The following is a 20796-nucleotide window of genomic DNA, read 5'->3' as shown; positions in this document are numbered from 1 at the left end:
ACAATTTGTCTTTTGTTTTCTGGCAGGTACATGGGCTTTAAGTGGTTAGATGTTCTTAATTTCCATTTGAATCGGTACAAATACATAGTTAAAATACACTATCTGTATAGGAAATGTCATGGAAGGCCAAATATTTTTAGCTCCACAAAACACACAATGATCTGTAATCGAGGGGAAAATAATTAATCAATAATTATTGCATACATTGTTTCTCACTACGATTCCCTTTGAGTGCCACAAGATGTAGGAGCCTCCAATCTCCACCAGATGGCACTGTTTCACAACAGTTTGCAATAGCTCCCTTGCTTTTGACTCCTTGCCTCTCTTGCCTGAGCCTCTGTCATCACATAGAGGAAGAGCACTGTGGGGCGTACAAAGGTGCGCCTCAACCACGAATTCATTACCTTTCCATGTCTGTGCATTGTCTCTTTCTCTGTTATCTGCTCTGTCTGCATCCCTGTTTGTGTCTCCTTTGTGTGCCTATACAATACAAGTCCCACTTGCTCAGACCTGAGGTAGCTGCTGGCTGTTTTTTTTTGTTACCTTGTACTCCTGGACTACCCCATTCTGCTCCTCTTCTGGAGGGGGTTGCCAGGAGACCAGGATGGCGGTCCCATTGTCCCCGCTCTCCGTCACTGTAACCTCACGGGGAGGGGCACTGGGGGCTGATGGGGGTAGACAAAAGATAGAAAACACACCTTCATACATGACAGGCTTTTTTCTTAACTGTGTGCAGTCTCTCCCTATCTCCCCTAGTCCCATTTAGCTGTCACAATCTCTGTGTGAGACTGATGCTGAAGTGAGAACAAAGGAGTAATAATCAAAATTACGATGCTTTTATCTGAAAACTGAGTTTGTTTAATACAAGTGATTTTGTGGTAAATGAAAGCAAATAACTGTTTACTCAAAACAGACAGGGAGTTATGATGGCGGGGTGTATGGTGGTGTGTGAACGCCAACCTGCGGTCCAACGGTAATTAAAGTGGAATAATTATGAATGCAACATAAAAGACATAATCACAGTGTAAGTGAGTATTATAAAAACCTTTTTTTCTGCTTATGGGAGAAAAAACATTATGTTTAAAGCCCAAAAAACAATTATCAACAGAATTGGGAACAAAAGAGAATCCAGCAAAAGAGATCAAAAACACTCCCACACATGCAACACACAAACACTCTCTAGTAAACACTGCACTCACATTTCTCTTAACTGTTCACTGCAGATTAAAATTTGCAGTTGGGTTTCAACCAAACCTCATGAGACTGCCACAACCACACCCTATGAGAAATTAGTATAACACTTGCACTGGAGTGTTGGATATGGCTTTCCATAGGGCCTTTTAAAGAGCTGAACATTCACCCTTACATGCTTGAATACACCACATTTGAACATAGCATAAACCTGCCCTCACTGCCTGCTGTGAGCAGCTGTTGTGTGCTCTCACACATGCAAGCTGTGCATATAAAACTGTGTAAACATGAAAACATGCATGCACACATGCAAGCACTAAAGCAAACTTGCACACAGTCACACGCATTCACAACCCCCCACCTTCCTCCAGCGTCTTGCCAATTTTGACATCACTGTCTGTTCCCTGGAATTCATTGAAGAATGGGCGGACTTTGAATTCATATGTGACTCCTTTCCGAAGCTGCGGCACAACAGCGCTGTCCTCCCCAGGGGTGCGCACCTCGAACACAGCCCATTCGCTCCTCTGCAGCCCCTCAGGTGAAGGCCTATACATCACCTTGTAGCCCTGGATGTACTGTGACTGCTGCTCCACCTTGTGAATAGCACGGGAACACAGACAAAAACGGTGTCAGCTTAACTTGTATAGCTACTTTACAGTTCACAGTGGAAAATGATACAGTAATGTGATAGATTGTAGCATCACTAGACAGCTATGGATTTGTGCAACTGATATGTCAGGCGATGGATGGAACGGGGTGCTAACTCATCACATCACCCGCCTGTTTATCCATCCACATCTACATCTCTCTTTTTTGACTGTCTGTCTATGCACCATTTGGAGCAGCAGCGATTTGTGCAAACCACAGTATGAGGTCATTGGCCAGAGGTTCCTCTAAGTCTGGAGCTGGTTAAATAGGGCCCAGGCTCCCAGAACAGCCTGTCTCATCCTGTCCTGCTCTGATGTGCACTGACTGGCTGTTCAAGTCAAGGTAGAGGACGAAAGTTGATCTTTTTAGAGAATACCATAAGTTGAAAATACAACAGCATCTGATGTAGCTAAATTAATTGTTGCTTTGTGATCCGGCATGCTGGAGAAAAGAATAACTGCTAACCCGTATACTAATATCCCTACGACTCCCTGTGGAAGGCAAGCAGCCCTGGCTTGTAAAGATTTTAGTGATTTCTTTATCCCTCCCCCGTAAAATATGCTGCCGGCTCAGGTGGTCTTCATTAGCCCGAAAACTGTGCAACCATTTACCACAACACAAAGGAAAATGTAAAACCAAGAAACTCCACATTGGGAATAGATTTAACCCCACAAAACAAGGAAACCGTGGCTTTTAACTATAATGTCAGTCTCCCTCATGTCATGTGTTTTTTTGGAACATTCCAAGGAGACAGGGTAACGGGGCAGTAATGTTTTAAATCAGTCTTGACATGTCAGTATCCTTTTCACATTTCCTCAGTCCCATTCATCACTCACTATGGCACTTCATAATACCTGGGAATGTAGGGGTGGCCTTATGTCAAAAGGCAAAACAAGGACTGCTCCTTCCTTTCAGTTAGCCATCCCACAGACTAATATTTACTATGTGAGGGGGACAATATAGCTACAATGTCTCTTAATAAAGTAAAATAAAAAGATACATTAACTAAATCAGCTACAGGTGGACATTAAGACTTCATATTCAGCTTGTACCAGCAAAGAAAAGCCATCATGAGCTCCCAGTTCTACTTCTACTTCTTCCTCTCCCACCTATCCGTTTTAACATCTGTAAGTCATTTCCACTTAAGAGCATGAGTTGGCCGCCTCTTCCTTCTCACTTGTATTATTTTAACAGCCGTCAAGTGTTTTCAATCTGAGAGGGCACAGGCTGGCACGCCACACACTGCTATACGATGCTACGCGGTCCGCAGAAGGCTGGGCTCTGTAGTCTGGCTTTTGGGCGGTTGAGTGGTCCACTGTGGGCGAAGCTGCAGATTTTTGGTCTCTGGCCAGTCGACCAGTTCAAGCTCATGCCAGATGGACACTAAGAACACTTGGACTGCGTTCCATGCTGCTCTCTTCAGTGTCCTTCCTCTGTAGGGTGCTAGGATGTTAGCACATTAGCTCGGCTGAGTGGCCTGACAAATTGACCATGGGCATATCACTAAACTAACCTTGGCGCTTTGGTGACCAGCTACACCAATGATCCATATGGCAATCAGCAGCTGTCTAAAGAAAACGACATAAAAAGAGCGCATTCATGGAGAGGATTATACTTACTGTCCACTGCACCCTGACAGAAGAGGAGGAGAGAATGGTGGGGTTGTGCAGGTGGATGACTACTTCTCCCAACTCTCTTTGGATCTGACGATGGTCCACACCCTGACTGGTGGGAGGGATATCTGTATGCATAAGCACACACATAAAAAATGATTTATATTTTCTTGAAGTACAGAAAAAACACAACACTGCTGTGCTGTATACCATATTTGTATCAGTAAGTTGGCAGTTCTCACCTTGTGTTTTCACAGCATCAGTGATAGGACTGGGATCGCTCAGCCCATAGGCATTGGCTGCCCGTACTAAAAAGAGGTAGACTGCACTGGGCTTCAAGCCCTTCAGTACAAATGACTCAGTTTTCACATGCTCTGCCACAGTCTGCCAGCTGCTCCCTGATGCATGACTGTGGACACACAGCAGAACGAATTAAGGTTTAAAAGATTTTATCAGGCCATGAAGTTACTTTGTTTATTTATCTTTACTGATTAGGTTTACCTGAAGGCCTCTATTATATAGGAGGTGGGTGTGGCTCCAGCATTAAGGTTAGGTCTCCAGGAAAGGGCGACGGAAGTGCGGGTAACGTCAGTGACCTCAGGTTTGGAAGGCGCACTGGGGATCAGGTTTGGGTCAGTGGGTCTGTTTGGCTGGATTGGGACTCCAAACTCTTAATGTAGAACAGAAAGAGGGGAAGAAAGGGGATAATGTAGTTTATTGCTATTTCCTGGTAAACAAAGGCATGCAAAACTGTGAAAAAATTGACTTGTTCTTTTACAATGCAAATTAAGAACATCAAAACACATCAAGCAATGTAAAAACATTTACACTTGTCATTAGAAAACTCTTAACCTCACTATTGGGTTAGTCTTACCGTGGACTTCTAAGTAGGCTTTCCATGAGGCCTCTCCGCTGGGCGTGGAGGCGATGCAGGTGTAGGTGCCAGTGTCGCCAAGCTTGAGTAGAAGAGGAGACGACATTTGGTTAAATTAAAATTATTTAAATGTGTGTCACAGTTTCCCGAACTGGTAGAAGTCTCTTTTCCTCTTTCTGCCTCTAACTCTCCCACCCCCCACCATCACTGCTCTGCTTATTGACATTCTGGTGGAGTCTGTAGCAGGCAGCTGTCATTGCCTGATAATCTCAATATCATCTCTTTCACAGCAGAAACTCAGGGAAAGCAGCTGGAAAGGCCAAGTGGCAGACCATTCCTAGTCAAATGGAAAAGATTTTCACAGGATCACAGACTAATTGGAGACCTTTTTCTCTCTCTGCCATCCCCCTGAGTACCAAACATGGAAACGAGTGCTCTGTGAGACAGATGTGGCGGGAAGCTGTACTGAAGGTATTTGAAGACAGAACGTTGATTATTCATACCTTTTTAAATATAAAAAGGAAGTCGGGAAAAGTGGTGCTCACTGAAATTTGAGAGCTCAGTTTGCTTTGGAGAACTTTGGTGCAGTAATTTTTAGTTGAGTTACATTTTTAGTAAAGAAACTACACAACAGAAAACAACTCAAAGCCTCTCTATAATGCTGAAGGGTGCTTTTTTAATAATAGTAATCTGCATTAGATCTGGAGCTGCATCAAAATACACATAGAGACAATTCTGTGTTACGTGTGGCAGATTGCATGAAAACAAGCGTAGTAGCTTGTGAGAAAATAGAGCTGGAAAAAAGCCTTTCTCTCAAACTTCTTGGAATCGACACCTGGATTTTGGATCCTGACCAAAGCAATTCATGTTTCTTGGCTTGTGGCCTTTTAATTGAAATCAGTTGACAAGTTTTTGAGATGGTCTGCTAGCTAACGGGCTAATAAACAAAACACAAAACATACCCCTGTTGGCATAGGTATATGGCATATTTTCAGACTGCTGCATTTTTAAAAGATGCCAAGACAAATAATTCTGTTGTGATTTGTGGGTGATACATAGTACGCTTAGGGCTACTGTACTGGAGTGTAAACAAAGTAAAGAGAGAAAAACAGAATGAGATAAATTATTTAAATAACTGAGTGTGAACATTTTCTGTCAATGACCCTCAAGGTGCTTTTTTTTTTGTCAGGCAGGTAAGAAAATGTATTCCAACTCAATAACAATAACACTCACGCGGCCACATTAATAAAATAAATTACCTCACGTATCAAAAAACATCTTCATTAAAATGTTGTCATGGAGAAATGACAAGTTCATTAATGTAAAGTGCCTGCGGAGTTTACTCGGCTACAGCGGGAGAGGGGTTCAGGCGCATCCCCTCCTGCCTGCCTCGCGCTGGCGGCCCAATCATACTGCAATCTTGTCACCACAAGACATGCCAGCATTCATCAGAACACCACAAACTGACGCGAACTCTGACCCTGTGACGCCTCCATCTGGAATAAACGTCAGCACCCCCTACTTGCCTCTCCCTAAAAGTGTGCTCAGCATCACGCAGCTTGCCATCACAGACTCACACACATGCACTCAGACACAAAATTACACACAAAACCCACTGTGCTTGATGACTGACAGGAACTACAGACTGTTCGACTTCACAGACTCCATTTCAAACCCGCGACAACTGACTGACAGCGCACTGAGGGCTGGTTGCTGGCAGGGAACACATGCTTTATTTACCAACCAGCAGGGGTTCGCCCAGCACATTATGGATGTGATATGGACAACTTTGAAGCTTATTTGAATGGATTTAGACATTAAAGGAAACCTGATAAAATGTTGATCAATTAATTTAAAATAAACTCCAACTGCCATTGAACAGTACTTTGTTTGATGTTAAAAAGGGATCTGAGCATGTTTGTACATGTAAACAGGTGTCTTACCTTTGCATAGCGTATCTGCAACGCGCCTGTGTCCAGCTGTTTCACCCTGGAGTCATGTGTGGACACCAAGACACCATCCTTCCTCCACAGGATCGTGGGGGTTGGGTTTCCTGTTGCCACACAGTTGAGCATCACTGTACCATCCACAGCTACCGTCTGATTGGTTGGGCCCTGTCTGATAACTGGTGGCGGGCGGTCGGAAACAACTACGGAGGAGGAAGGAGAATGAGCAATTACGTGAGTGGTGGAAGGAAAGAAAATGTGAAGGTGTTCATGTGCTGTAGCAGGGGCAGAAGGAACAGCAGATTCAGACAATTACATTCAGCTTGTGTGAGAAAACACACAAAAGGCAGAGGATCTGCCAAACACTGTGTAGCAATGTAAGTATGCGAAAACTGCAAGGGTAGTGGAAGAGGAATTAAATCCAATTTTAAGAACTGGAAACAATTTTCTAATCATTCAGCAGCAGGAGTCGAACTTTGCCAAATAAAAGCAGCGTAATTAAAATGAAACAGCCTCAGATACTTCAGTCTTCTCGCTGTAGCTCTAACAGACGCCTGGCACTACCCATATGAAAGCCCTCGGCCAACAATCCCCTAGCCCATCCCCCAGCCATAAAACACAAAACAAGGCAGAAAATGCTTGAAAAAACATCTAGCCAGAACAGACAACGTTATTAGCATGAGGACGTTTTAACTCCTCCTCCTCCTCTCTGCCTCCCTGCCTGTGAACTCTGGGTGTTCAACCAGCACAAACAACAAAGACATGTAGAGAAAGCATGTATTTGATTGAAAGAGAACGGCTGCAGAGAAAAGAGAAGAAGAGGAGGCGAATGGAATACATGAGAGAAACTTTAATTACATGCACCTGGTAATGTTTTCATTTTTATTTTGTCTCTACTGCATGTGATTCATCATGTTCTTGCGATAGCTTGTCTGCCCCCTCCTGATTATTATTATCATTCACAGCACCATTGATGACCATTGCTGTCAACCCCATTGATTTACTAGCAAGTTACATTCAGTGAAGAGCAATCAAATTAATACCTAACAAAGTGAAAAGGCAATACATAATGATGTACGTATGTGTGCATAGATCCCCAGAACCATGCTGCGGTGTAATCTCTGGGCCGCTTTGTCTTTGCTTTTGTGCCGGGGATGGTGCAATTACTAAAACATTGTCAGCATGACCTGTAATTACCAGATCTGCCTGCGGAGAAGTGGTGGCCTCAGAGCGGCCTGCTCACTTTAATAACTGTTATTATTATCCAGAGAGCATGACAGAATGAGAGAGAAGAGGAGAGCGAGATGGAGCATACCATTGTAGGCCTGAAATGAAGAAGGACATTTGGTAAATGAAGGGATGAATCTAGGTGTGTCATAGACAAAATAATAGCGGCTCAGATCTCTGTGGGAATGGTGGAAATGAAGCCAAGGTTAGTCCACCAGGCTGACAGGGATTGGCTAGCAGAGTAATTAGAGGACTCAATCCAGACCTCACCACACAGCCACAGGCTTCCAACGGTAGACAGCAGCAAGCCAGCCATGGAATACTGAAGGAGACATTAGCCAGTGTGAAGCCAGCGAAGCCAAATACTGAGCCACGGTCTGGGTGCACAGGCACCAGAGAGTCTCTACCTCTGACAGGAACACATTGAACAGGCCAGACCGAACCTCACAAACCTCAATTCGGATATTAATATGCTCTACGGCACAACCACAGCATTTCAGATGAACAGCATTATCCGCATGAGCCAAAGATTATCTGAATACCAATATTTATCCACTCAAGTTTTCTCTCAGTGTTCCTCTAATTCCCTCTGATACTTTGCTGTATGCAGAAACTGTGTCTAATAGAAGGTTGCTTACCATCGGTGATCTCCAGCAGAGCCTTGGTGAGGACGCTGCCAGCTGTGTTGATGGCTTGGCAGCTATAGTATCCCATGTCTGAGCGTTCAGCATCAGTGATGGTCAGGTCCCCGGACTGAGAAACGGAAAACCGGCTGGAGGGTTGAGGAGGTTGGTAGGAGAAGAGCAGGTTCTGTGGGGGATGAACACAGATCACATACAGTCAGCTACTTGACAAGAACCAGTTAATTAAACAGGTTTTAAGATTTCAATCCAAAATTGAACATGCAATTAGCTGTCATAATATAACAGCTATTAAGTGAACTGCAAAACTGTTTTTTCCAAAGAGTAAGCTTGCATATTCAACAAATGGATAAAGACTGTTTTAAAATGATCATGGTTTATTTTGTTTACCTGACTGCCTTCCCGCTGCCAGAAAATGGCTGGCTGTGGGTTTCCAGTGGCCTCACACTGGAAGGTGACGGTTCTGCCAACCCCAACCACCTGGTTCCTTGGTCTAACCACAAACGCAGGGGGAACTGGAGGACAGCCATGACAATGGTTAGCCGTTGAATAGACAAACACACTGTAGTATATTATTATAGTTATCATAATATTACAGTTGCAAGTGGTCTGGGTTATTTGAATAAAATACAGAAGATCTCTGACTGTAGCTATTGTATGTTGCCAGTAAATAAGGATTCTTTTTCAAAACTTTGCACAGTGTGTGCACAGCAGATTAACCAGTACGCTGATCAAATTGTAAACTGCAGGGACATTACAGACGTAATGAATAGAAAAAACAACGGTAACTCCCATGCCCCCTCATTTGCATGGGCAAGGGCATGGACCATTAAAATTTACATGGAAATGGGGAATAAATTTGAGCCATCTGTCCATGCTGACACCCTCCAATAGTGCAGGCCTCAACCAGAATGCAGTATCCATGCATCTTAATGACAAATTCCATCTCAGACTAAGTGTGGTGTTGTTGCCCAAGGTCACCCATGCAGCTCTATGGTGACACTAGGCCTTGATGGACTAATAGACCATCTATGAGAAAATAAACACCCTGAAGTAGGGGTCCAGATGCAGGCCAGTTTACACCTTGACTCTGGATATATCCTCAATTATCATAAACCTGAAAACATTTTAATGTGTTTTTTTGTAAACAGGGGCTGTATTGTACATTAGAGGTAATCTGAAAACTGTCACTTGAAATACAGACATAATTTGTCCATGAATAAGATGAGGTGTTTGGTAATGCAAAAAAGGGGAAATAATAGAATGAAATGATGCGGCTTTACCTTGGAGGCCCAAGCTGAGCATATTTTTACCCATTAATGTCCTTTTGTCACTGTTGCCCATGACAACAGAAACATGAGTGCTGATTGGAGGGTGGAGAAGTGATGGGAGGAGGATGGAGGGGGGTTGTGACAGCTTCCTGTCTCTGTCAGGGCGGTGAATAGGTGACGGGTGACATTTCAACTTACCAGACATGACTAAAAAGGAAACAAAAACACAACAACAAAAACCCAAAGATGAATAAATAAATAATAAACAGCATGAAACAACGAGGAGAGATAAGGAAGATAACAATGTGATGTCCATGGGTACAGTAAAATTAATGTTATTATTATTCTGTGAATAAAAGGCATGTCATATTTCACCCTCAACTCCAACCCTAGGGACCACATGACACACACGGCAAAGAATAATTACCATGGGTGATGAGGAATGCATTAAAAATGCACACACAGACAGAAAAACATCTGATTCAACATTCCTTCTTAGTCTTGGGACATAGTCAAGGACAGGAAAGATGCTGGATTAAGTACAGTAAAATGACAAGGCACAAAGACAATATGAAACACAAGGCAGATGTGTTTTGCTTAGCAAACATAATGATTTGTTTACTTTTTTCCTCTCTTTCCAGGTGTTGTGAAGGTGAACATCCCTGTACCCTTAATGAGGTTTAGAGTGCCCTGAGGAGCAGCTGGATCACAGTCTTTAGAGCACAGACTTGCAAATGTAAGGCTGGTTCATAAAACCACAAGGTGAATGTTAACTGTCACTCTTTGGCCATAAATCTCCCCCGGCCAATCACTCACCTTATCTAATCTGTCGGCTTCAACGGCTCCCACGGAAACATAAACGCTGTCAGTCAGAGTAATGACCAAGCCCTCCCTCCTCCCCCTGCTGGCCTTTAAAATGCAGATAAGACTTGCATCAAAGGCTCCCAGAAGAAGATGCTCACCACTATCCGTGTGTGAGGCTCTAGATGCACACAATCATGAAAACACACCCACTCACAAATGCAAAAATGGCCTACAACACCTACACAGACCATTCATGTGTGTCTAAGCCTTTAATTAGGTAACCCTACCTCTCCCATGCTGCTGTGATCACAGTTGTGGACCTGGAGGGAAAGGTGAGTCTTAAATCTGATCAGGCTACTCTGTTGTGGATTTTTTTTTCACCAGCTTACAGCGCAGAGGGGAGTCTTGATCAAAAAGCTGGACAGAGCAACTGAGGAAACTACACTGATCATGGTGGCCTCCAGGCTGCGTACCAAAGACCACATCAGAGATATTAATGGGGATTTAAGCTATGCTGCTTCTCAGTGGGCTTCACATCAACAAGCAGAGTAGGACTGCATGGAGAGGATTTAGCATTATTAATAGTAGCTTCCAAAATGCTTTAAATGTCTTTCTCTGAGATTTTGTATATCAGCTGAAATTTGGTTGTGAAAGTGAGCAACACACAATGAGGGTCTGTTTGATAGTTAAGATAAATCAAATGCAGACATACGGAGACAAAATGATACAAAGCATCACTTCTATATGTGGCACCCTACAGGGTTTTGCTATTTATCATCTCTGTAACAGCACGCAGTTGGCTGACAGGAAAGTTCCTCTCATTCGGTCTCTTTTGGCACCAGTTCCAAAGTCTCCTTCCAGACCCTTTACATGGGTTATTAGCGACGCTGCTCCGGGGACTACCGTTCCATTCAAGACCTTTCTACACATAAATCACTGCTAACGGCAAACTTAACTAGCTGAGAAAAAATAACACGTTGATTTTCTGGATTCTAGCCAATACAGTCTGAAACAATGTACTTACATTCCTATGGTGGAAGTCCACTGGTGAAGTTCAATTAAGAAAATACTGTATAAACATTATCTAACCACACCAGACCCGGATCAGAATGCCTTTGTCTGATTCTTTAATCTTTAAAAACATACACTCTGACATGTATGCACGCCCTGCACACCTACTAGCTGAACAGCCCATCTCACTGCTGCATTCTCATGTGGCTTAGATTAATGATTTTACGATGAAACTATAAATATGGCCGGTGACTTGGCCAATTATGTGTTTCTTCCATCAATCAATTAAATATCTCACTTGACATATTTATAAGTCCAAAGGAGGTGTAGCAGACTGACAAACACGTGTGTAAGACAATAATTCACTGATTAAGTTAGTAACGAGAGCAGAGCACATTGAAAGAAAAACAGCCCAGGGCAACGCTTCCACAGTGTCCACATTGTTCACTGACAATCTGACCATGGAAGGTGTAAATGTCGCCCTCTGTCCACACAGAGCTGGATTCTCCTCATGAACTGTTCAGCTCTTAAAAGAAAACTGCTTTGAGTATCTTCAGAATTGTGTCTTTTAAAATAATTTTCACAGACCATCTTGCAATGATAAGCAAATTGCATAATGAAACTGCAGGGAATGACTTCTATATTTAACCAGTTTTTCAAGAAAGAAAAATCAAAATTGAATTCCATTGGTTTTATCGTCCATTTACACATCCCAGCAGATTTAGAAGAAAAACTTCAGTTCAAAAGAATATTTACATTAATTCCACTCGGTTTAAATATCGGATTACCCATTTTGTGGTGTAGTTCTCTCTGCCAGAGGCTCACTACCACTGAAATTATATTTTTCAGCTGCTCAGTTATTCTTATGCAGTGGCTCAGCAATCTTGCCATACTCTGACTCTTGATGTAGGGCAACAGCATTGCATTGCCCACTAAACCCACAGACTAATCTCCTGCCCTCAATATTACTGTTGTCTTCACTACTACAGCGACATCTTACTACCTATGCATCGTTTCGCTACTTTGGCCTGTTGAGACCTACAATTACCCGGCCTTTCTTTCCTTTCCTGTGCCCGCATCTGTAATTAGAAGCATGTCATTTCCGGGCGTGGGACTGTGGCCTGCTTGTCTTTAATTAGCTGGACTACTCAGTGCCCACAGCCTCCCTGGCCTCCTTATGTCCTGGTCTGGATGAAGCCCAGGGATCTGAAGAGTAGATGGAAATGGCTGGAGGAACTTTGAAAGCGAGGATGTTCAGTTATCAATCCGATCTAACCATGAGAGTAGAACAAGGATTGCCTTTATTCATGTTATACCTCTTTGCCTGATCTTACACTCTACAAAAACATCGACATTTGTCCCCTAAATCTATGGCAGAGGTTCTTCTTTGCTGAAGTGTAATCAATTTAAGTGCTTTTTACTTCAGTTTTCATGCCTTTCTGACTCTTATAACATGGGGGTTGAAAGGTGTAATGTGTGAAAAGAGGGCCTGTGCCTTGCTTCTGTATGTAGGCAACAGGGAATTGGCCTGAGGTTAAGACATTTCATTTCCACTGAGGACATGGGAGGTTTTAGCATTTCAAATATGATTCTAAGCCTGGAGAACAGCTTATTGAACCAGTGCATCAATGCTGTTCCCTTTCATTAACTAAGCTTTCATCAAGAGAGAGAAAGAGTGAAAAAAGGCAATAAGAGGAGTAGATATATTGATGGGTGTATTGGCAGGTGTGCCTAATCTTGCTCTTCTAACCAATCTAAAGATTGCTGTCTTGTGGAGAAAATCAAGGAATAATTGCAAAGGGTAGCCATGTGAAGATGAAGTATCTGTCTTTGCGGGTGGGGGTTGGCAGAGGAATAAAATTGCCTTGTCTCTTTATATCTCTGCTGGGTAGACTGCTGGGAGTGACATTAATATGACCGACCTCACCACAGAAGCCTCTATCCCCTTCTATCCTCTTCTCTACAATTGCCCCAAGCCCCAATTCCCAACCCGTTCTGCATCAGTGACGAGCCACCACCACGACCAGCATACTCACTGTCCTTCCACCCAGTCCCCATCTCCCATGCACCGAGCCTCCTCCTCCTCCTTCCCTCCCTTCTTCCCTCACCCGACTCCCAACATTCCCATTAGTTTGGCGTTAAATGGCCCCTGTGTTCCTCTGATTCTCAGGAGGGTTTAGGGGTGATCCCAGCCCCCAGTTCCTCTGAATGGTTTCTTTCTGAATGTTCACACTCTGTGACCGGCTGCTTTATATTCCAACTGTGTTAATAAGACGTCCAATGAAGAGGGCCACAGGAGACACAGTGATATTCTATAGGTTCCCAAATAGTACTGTATGTCTTAAAACATGAAGGAAGGCATGCCTCCAGAGAAATACCACTTGTATGGGGCAAATGAAATCGATTGCTGTTGAGCTCCCATGTGCACAACTCTACAGCTGTTATGGATTCTTGCATTTCTTTTTTATTAGAAATCAATCAGCTAATTGAGAGAGAATTGTTGAAAGTAATGACCACGTAGTTCCAAAGCTGAAGGCTATTATTGCAATGAGGCTGGGCTAAATTGCATTTGAATCAAGCTGCACAATGACCCAAAATGGAAATGAATTTAGAATTGCTGTCCAAGGGGCTGTAAAAGAAATATTGGGCTGACTGAGCAGTGTGATACTGAGACTCAAAACAGTATTCTGTCTTACCGTGGACGGTGAGCGTGGCCGATGCTTCCGCCTTGCCCACCATGTTCTCGACCACGCAGGTGTAGGAGCCTACATCAGCTGAGGTCAGACGACGGATCTTCAGGGTGTGGTCCTCACGAATCTCATATCTGGATTGAAACAGGTGTTCATGTATCAAATGTTGTCATATGCACAAAGACTTCCTATACACAGACTGAATGTAACATACGTAGGCTGACGACAGACAAAAGCGAGCAGTGTATCTAACAAAGAGGGAAACAGGGTGCGGGAGAAAGGTATTGTGCACTGAAAAAAGACCATTTGATGAGTCATACCTTCCTTTGGGCAGGTCACCGTCATCTTTCCTCCAACGCACGGTGGGAACTGGGTCGCCACGGGCCTCACACCTGAACTCTACACTTTGGTCCACTAAAACCACCTGGCTGCCCGGACGACGTACAAAGCTGGGTCGCTCTGAATAGATGAAAACAGTGCACGCATTTAAAATCAAAGCACAGAACGGTAGTACTGGAATAATGTTTTGATTAAGTGGGAGTCATTAAATCTGTTGCTTTGATTCCCTCAGTAAATCTTGGTTTTCTTATTTATAGCCAGGCTTTAGAGCTAAGTTTGAAATTAAATTGAAAATGAAATAAAACCCAGTGGAAAAAGCCATCATGAAGTTTTAGTTTTGGGTCCTGGGAGGTGTCCTGAAATGGAAATGATGAAATTATGTGAAATAATCTAATTTGATGTTTATACGGAGACATGAAATAGCCAATTTAACTTTAACGACACAGGTTAAATAAGACAAAAATACTGTGCAGACTAGGGACTAGGGACTAGACAGCGGCCATAACTCACAAGCCAAAATGAAGGACAGGAAACAGTTGCAGCTTTTTGCTACAGTATATGGCTTTAATTACACAAGACAAGACACTAAATAATTGAAGACAGGATGCGGAACAAGCCCTGACACAGAAAGTCTATCCTCTTGTGTCATCTGATTCTCTCTGGACACCAAATCACTACAGAACCACCACATAACTTCCCTTGTTTCTTGTTATTTTCTCTAAGCCTGGATGCTAATGCTTCCATTTGCTCTTGACATTTCATCAGACTGAATCTCAAAAACTAACCAGGGTGGTTTATGATTAGCCAGAGTTTCTGGGTTACAACACTGACTCAGATGGACAAACACAAAAGCTAGGAGCTGGCCTTTTTGTAAACCCTGACAGTATTATTTCAGAATAATTATTTATCTTTGGCAAACTGACTTTGTTGTTGTTCCTTCTGAAAGATTATAAGAGCTCACTGAGGAGAAGCAGTGGAGGAAGTAAAAAAAATTGGTGATAAAATCAGGAGTCTGGACATGCTCTCTGCTTGGGACACCGGAGAATATTGGGGCCAGAGGTCACTCGTGATGAAATAGGGTGCAGCTGGTCATAGGAGAGAAGCTGCTGGGCCCAGTGTGGGATTCATAGTTAAGTGTGAGATTGGAGGTCATCTCACACTCTATCTGATAAAGGTCAGTGACACCATTTAGTTCCCTGGGAGATAGACAATCAAAGCTTAACATCTGGATTATGTTTCTTACTGCAGGGAAAAAATGTGAGTGAATGTGTTTGTGGGTTGTAAGTGGACAGAGAGTAAAGTAGACAACAGGTCAAGATAGTACAGCAAGAGAGAGAAGGGGAAAAAAAGCTTAATTACCTAACACTGTAAGTTCAGCTATTTCACTTTCACGTTCTCCGACCATGTTTGTGCCAACGCACACGTACTTCCCAGCATCACTCTTCCGAGCATTTGTGATCATCAGCTTCCCTCCACGTATCTGCAGGGAATAGAAGAGGAGGTGAGAGGATTATCATGGAGAGGAAAAACAGCAATAATACAGACTGAGAGACACTGGGGGCCTGTGGTTGACACAGAGAAAACAGCATAACTCAGACATTACAAAACATTTCCTGATTGAATTTAAGAATGCCTGTGAGCACTTACCAAAAGGCCATTACAACTTGATGATGAAATGTACTCACAAACAAATAATGGCTTGGTGCTAAAGTGCGTTTTTTTATTATGTTTTTGCTCCAAGCTTACAGAGATAGAGACAGAGTGGACGACTCTATCTCTCTACACATTTTTTGCTGTTCCTGCTCAGCTTCCACTTGAAGTCTAAATCACTATCCGTCGGCCTGTTCCTCCTCAGGGTAAGCTGAGCCAAAGAACACTTTCTCAATCCAACACAACCGCAGGCCCCTGGGGGAACACCTGAGGCACTGCAGGACTGCGAGCACTTTACCAGTCGCCTCAAAGACCTTCAGGACAGTTTCATCTATTATTGTGGGGAACGTTTTAAAGAATAGGTTTGTTGGATTTTTTTTCTGTGTGTGCATACAAGTACAAGTGAGAGCAAGTGAACATACATTCAAGCACACATGAACAGCACACACACCCAGCAGTGAATGTGTGTTTGTCCAGGTGAATGTCATGTCTGTTATTTCCCAGGGCTTTGATTACAGGCCAGAGGAGGTGCTTTGTTCTCAGGCAGTCAGAAAGGCAGCCCCAGCCCCAGCACAGGCCCCTCAGCCCTTCTCTCAGCTCACAACCATGCCAGTCAGTGCAGGGACAGACAATAGCATGGTGCACCAGTGATCTCTTTGCCTTGATGGGGGCTTAAGGTTTTAAATGCACACATCAGCCTGCAAGACCAGGATCACCACCTGCAAGCAAGTAATCGATACCCTCATTAGAGTACCACTGACAGAGAGCTTGACACACAATATTGCAAATGCGTGACTACCATGTTAAACTCAAGCCCTCCTACATGTGTGTTCACTTGTGAGCTATGATACGTCTCAGTAAATCTAGATCACTGCGCTCCACGGTCAAGTTTTCATCACTTGCACATGATGAAAACATTTAAAACAGTGAGCATATGTATTTCAGTTTTTAAAAAAGTCAGTGGTAAGTCTAAGATACTAGAAGGGCAACTTTGCAACCGGACACATTCTTCTGCTTCTGAGGCATTCTTCAGCCCTTCACCCCTGTTTAATATTCATGGTAAAGCAGGAGGGCAGTGGGACTTGAAGAGGCTGTGGAAAGCAGGCTTATTTAAGACACCCTGTGGTGCTGGAGGGGTTTGAAGTATCATTATGTTACTGTTTGTTTGAGGAAAGGCTTAACAGCTAAAACACTGTGACACTCACAAAGGCCCAAGGTCAGGGCAGACCATACGGCAGAGAAAGAGGGGGGTGTACTGTTGGGTCCACATGGCTTTGACATGAGGATCCACTTAAGGCCCCGTCCACTCTGTCCATATTCTTACCTCTGTGGGTCTGTGGCACTTTCCCATTCTCCACAGGCATATTTGGAGTGCCAGAGCAGCAGGGACTCTGAGAGCAAGTAAATGAATGCAGCAAGCCCTCTTTTTCTCTGCATGCATATCCTCTCTGCACAACACAGCGAGGCACACAGGCTGCTGAAAGCCCCAACAATCTGACCATTATCCCTGCATTACAGGGAGATGGCTCTATCCTGTTGCCTTTTGTCTCATGTCATTTGGCAATGCTGATAATGAAAAAAGCCTCTATTCAGCATACATTCTGTTGGTATTCACACAGCCGTTCATTTTCCAGACTGATAATTAGCCATAACTACTGCACAAAAGGAGGAGGACAATGTGCTGCATTTTGGCCGTTTATGATGTCGCCAATAAACTCTTGCTCTAAGCAGACAATGGTCTAGGCTTAAATACTGGCATTTTTCCTGTTTCTGTTTATTTATCCTTTATTCATTGTTCCTGAAAGACCTGTTTGACAAAGTTGAGAGGAATGTGGCCAGCTGCTTCTAGTGGCACAGCAGCATTACGAGGTAATAGCCCTACCTCGCTCTTTATGGCTCAGTGGGAAACTTTTCACAACCGCCCCACATGAAGTCATGAATATATGTGAGATGGCACACTGCATGTCACTGGTGTTTACACACACAGCTGACTAAAATAGATAGAAAAACAGAAGGGTTCCATGTGAGGTGCTCTCTCTGAAGTTTATTCCCTCTTTATGTTGCAGCCACCATAGCCATGCCGACCCATCCCATTAAAGTGCAGTACAGAGAGAAAATCCCCACTGCAGGTGGTTTGGGACGTTGCTCTGATCGCCAGTGATCACCAAGGAGACTGCACGTTCCAGCATGTTGCGCGGTGGGAGGAATGGACTGAACCAAACACGACAGTGTAGGCTGGATAAGGGGGGCCCTTTGACGAGCTCAGCTGTTCGTCACATTATAAAAGCTTCCACCCTCTGCTTCACTCACACTATTCACTCACACCAAATTTACCATACCATAAACAAACTGTGGACATCATCCCATGATTGTCTTCTTTCTAATACAACTTGATGTCCACAGGAGACCAGCCAGACTCCCATCTGTCACCACAGCTGATTACATATACTTAGATAGTCATACATGACGTCTAGCACTACTTTTAAAGTGGTCATTTGGGAACACTCAGTCGGCGAGGTTTTGTGTTTGACAGGAAGTTTACAGTGAGCAACACCAGCTGGTCGACCCAGCTCAGTTAAATCTACCCGACCCTGTTTTCAGTTCCACAGAAGGCCCAACACTGCTGCAGGCTACAAAGACACAACTCTGAGTCATTTCGCCTGTGTAACAGCAGCAGTATCACGACGTTTACTCAAAGGATTTCACCCATTAGAGCAAAAAAAATCACATATACAGCAATGACTCCATCCATGCAGGGGGTAGGATGGATGTTATTGCGGAAATGATTTATAGACAACAGAAATAGCGTGTGTGTGTGTTGTATTTAGTGGGGCTAAAATATAATTATGGGTAAGGCCATGTGTGCGAGAGCCATGCATAACACTGAGTTGAACCAGGGCTGCTGTGTCCTCAAAGTACCTCGCCCACTCTACAGTTGAGAGCATAAGGTAGTTCTCCATAAGATCATGAACAAAAATTTAAAATTAAAAAATAAATAAATTATATTTAATTTCATAAAAGAAAAAGAGAAAATACCCTAAATTAAATAATAGGATGTTGCATTTTGCCTTAAATACCATCTGCAGTGCAATGCATTAAAGGGAGTAAGATGTGAATACAGTAAATAGATGAAACATGCATGATTTAAATGCTTAGAAAACACAAGACAAACAATAAATTCAAAGGTCACAAGAGTTCACAGAGCGGTGTAGAGGTTTCGTGCCTATCAGTAGCTACTGACTTATCTCAGGGACAGATATGATTTGATTCTCTTTAAACTAGATTATGCGCTTGTTTCTTTCAATTATGCTGCTCAGTGGACAGACACGGACTCTCAATCTTTTGCCTGTGCAGCTGAGAAAAAGAAACAGAGAGGAAGAATACTCACACTGTTTATGAGTTTCAATTGCGATCAGGGCTCAATGCACGCAACCTCCACTGGCCCTCACTGAGCAAAACAATGTTCAGTCATATACAGTCCTCCGCTGAAGACAGCCAAAAGCGATAAATTACTGTTTTACCTTGACCCGTAATGAAAATGTATTGAACACAACAAAGCTAGGCTGGATTTTAGCACTATGCTACAGGCATACAGAGTGGAACATCTTTATTAGTACCTTGTATTTATTATCTGGGGAATATCTGATTGTCTGTGACTGTACTGTGGAGTTAGTCATCCTCAGCACTTGGGGGCCAAACTATTTAACTTCTCAACAACTGTACAATCTGTAGCCAGAACATTAAATCCCCAACAGTCAAATTGTCAAAATGGGATCCAGACCCACAGCTAACTCCTTCCTCCTCCTCCTCACTACCCGCTTGTGTTAGCTGAGTCAGAGCCTTTACTGCACTTCCCTAAAGCACACATCCAATCAGGATAATCAAACACAACGAAAAGTCTTTCTGCTCATGGAAAACAGCTATGGACACAAAGTTGTGTTTGGTTGCAACAGCTTGAGCTCAGATTATTCAAAGGCCTTTCGTTAGCAAGCATGTAGAGCTGATTGGTACCACAGAGCCGACTGTGCTGTTGTTTTAATTAAAGCTGAATAATTGGGGGTTTGGTTTTAAATCAAATGTAAAGAGTTGTTGATTCTGCAGGCGCTGCTTCTGCAGAGTACAACTTTCTCTTCTTTGATTCTGGTCAGCTCATTTCTCCCTCCTGATCTACGCTTCTTCTACTTGATTTCATCAGCAGGCCATCCCTAATCAATGCACTGCTGCTGACTGAGGCAGCAAGACTGATTCTATCTATCTCAGTCATTAAAGGTGGTAGCCACCGAAAAAGACTGTTTTGGGTTTGGTAATTGCAATATGTGAATAATGAGGCAAACAAATCAATCACTGAAGTGTGGGTAATGAGATGACCTGCAACACTGGTTCAATCTATCTCATACATTTCAACACTTCTCCCTGTATACAGAGCAATCTTCAGGCATCAATAGATTACCCAATGTGTCAGCAATAATATTATAGTTACTACAGTTTACAGTTAAGAAGAAGAGAGCCTTACAGTTATTCTCTCATCTCGGTCGTCAATGTTGGTTCCATCTTTTTTCCATGATATGGTGGGTTCAGGATGTCCACGCGGAGGTTGACACTCCAGGACCGCTGGCTCTCCTGCTGCCACGATCACATCTGCAGGGTTTTGTCTGAAGTCATCACGTAGAACTGTCAAAAAACAGAAAGAAGAGGAAAGGAAAATAAGCAAAATGTCAATGCATTCCCCTTGAGGGAAAACCCAGCAAATTAACAGTTAAAAGAAGCAGATTTTTAAAAGCATTACACTTTAAGCTACGCTTATAAAGCCGGAGGCAGCTAGTAAAACAGCAGCCGAGGTGTTTTGAGACACATAATTAGTTCTGCATAGATAATGTCTTGGGCACACATC

General features: G+C 43.2%; 1 protein-coding gene across 1 annotated transcript in view; it reads right to left on the bottom strand.

Moving 5' to 3' along the window:
- The window catches only part of robo1 (roundabout, axon guidance receptor, homolog 1 (Drosophila)), a 233885-nt gene that overhangs the window by 22401 nt on the left and 190688 nt on the right, over positions 1-20796 (bottom strand). Inside the window, exons 5-17 of the mRNA XM_059330821.1 lie at positions 20419-20576; positions 15615-15735; positions 14237-14375; positions 13923-14050; positions 8531-8655; positions 8138-8309; positions 6270-6475; positions 4327-4408; positions 3954-4122; positions 3695-3861; positions 3459-3580; positions 1553-1784; positions 544-665 (exon numbers count right to left, since the gene is read on the bottom strand). Coding sequence (XP_059186804.1) covers positions 544-665; positions 1553-1784; positions 3459-3580; positions 3695-3861; positions 3954-4122; positions 4327-4408; positions 6270-6475; positions 8138-8309; positions 8531-8655; positions 13923-14050; positions 14237-14375; positions 15615-15735; positions 20419-20576 — 1943 coding nt within the window. The remainder of the gene's footprint in view (positions 1-543; positions 666-1552; positions 1785-3458; positions 3581-3694; positions 3862-3953; positions 4123-4326; positions 4409-6269; positions 6476-8137; positions 8310-8530; positions 8656-13922; positions 14051-14236; positions 14376-15614; positions 15736-20418; positions 20577-20796) is intronic.

The sequence above is a fragment of the Centropristis striata genome, chromosome 4, assembly GCF_030273125.1.
Source record: "Centropristis striata isolate RG_2023a ecotype Rhode Island chromosome 4, C.striata_1.0, whole genome shotgun sequence".
Taxonomy (NCBI): domain Eukaryota; kingdom Metazoa; phylum Chordata; class Actinopteri; order Perciformes; family Serranidae; genus Centropristis; species Centropristis striata.
Note: the sequence above shows the minus strand (reverse complement) of the source record. Positions and strands in the feature narration are given on the sequence as shown.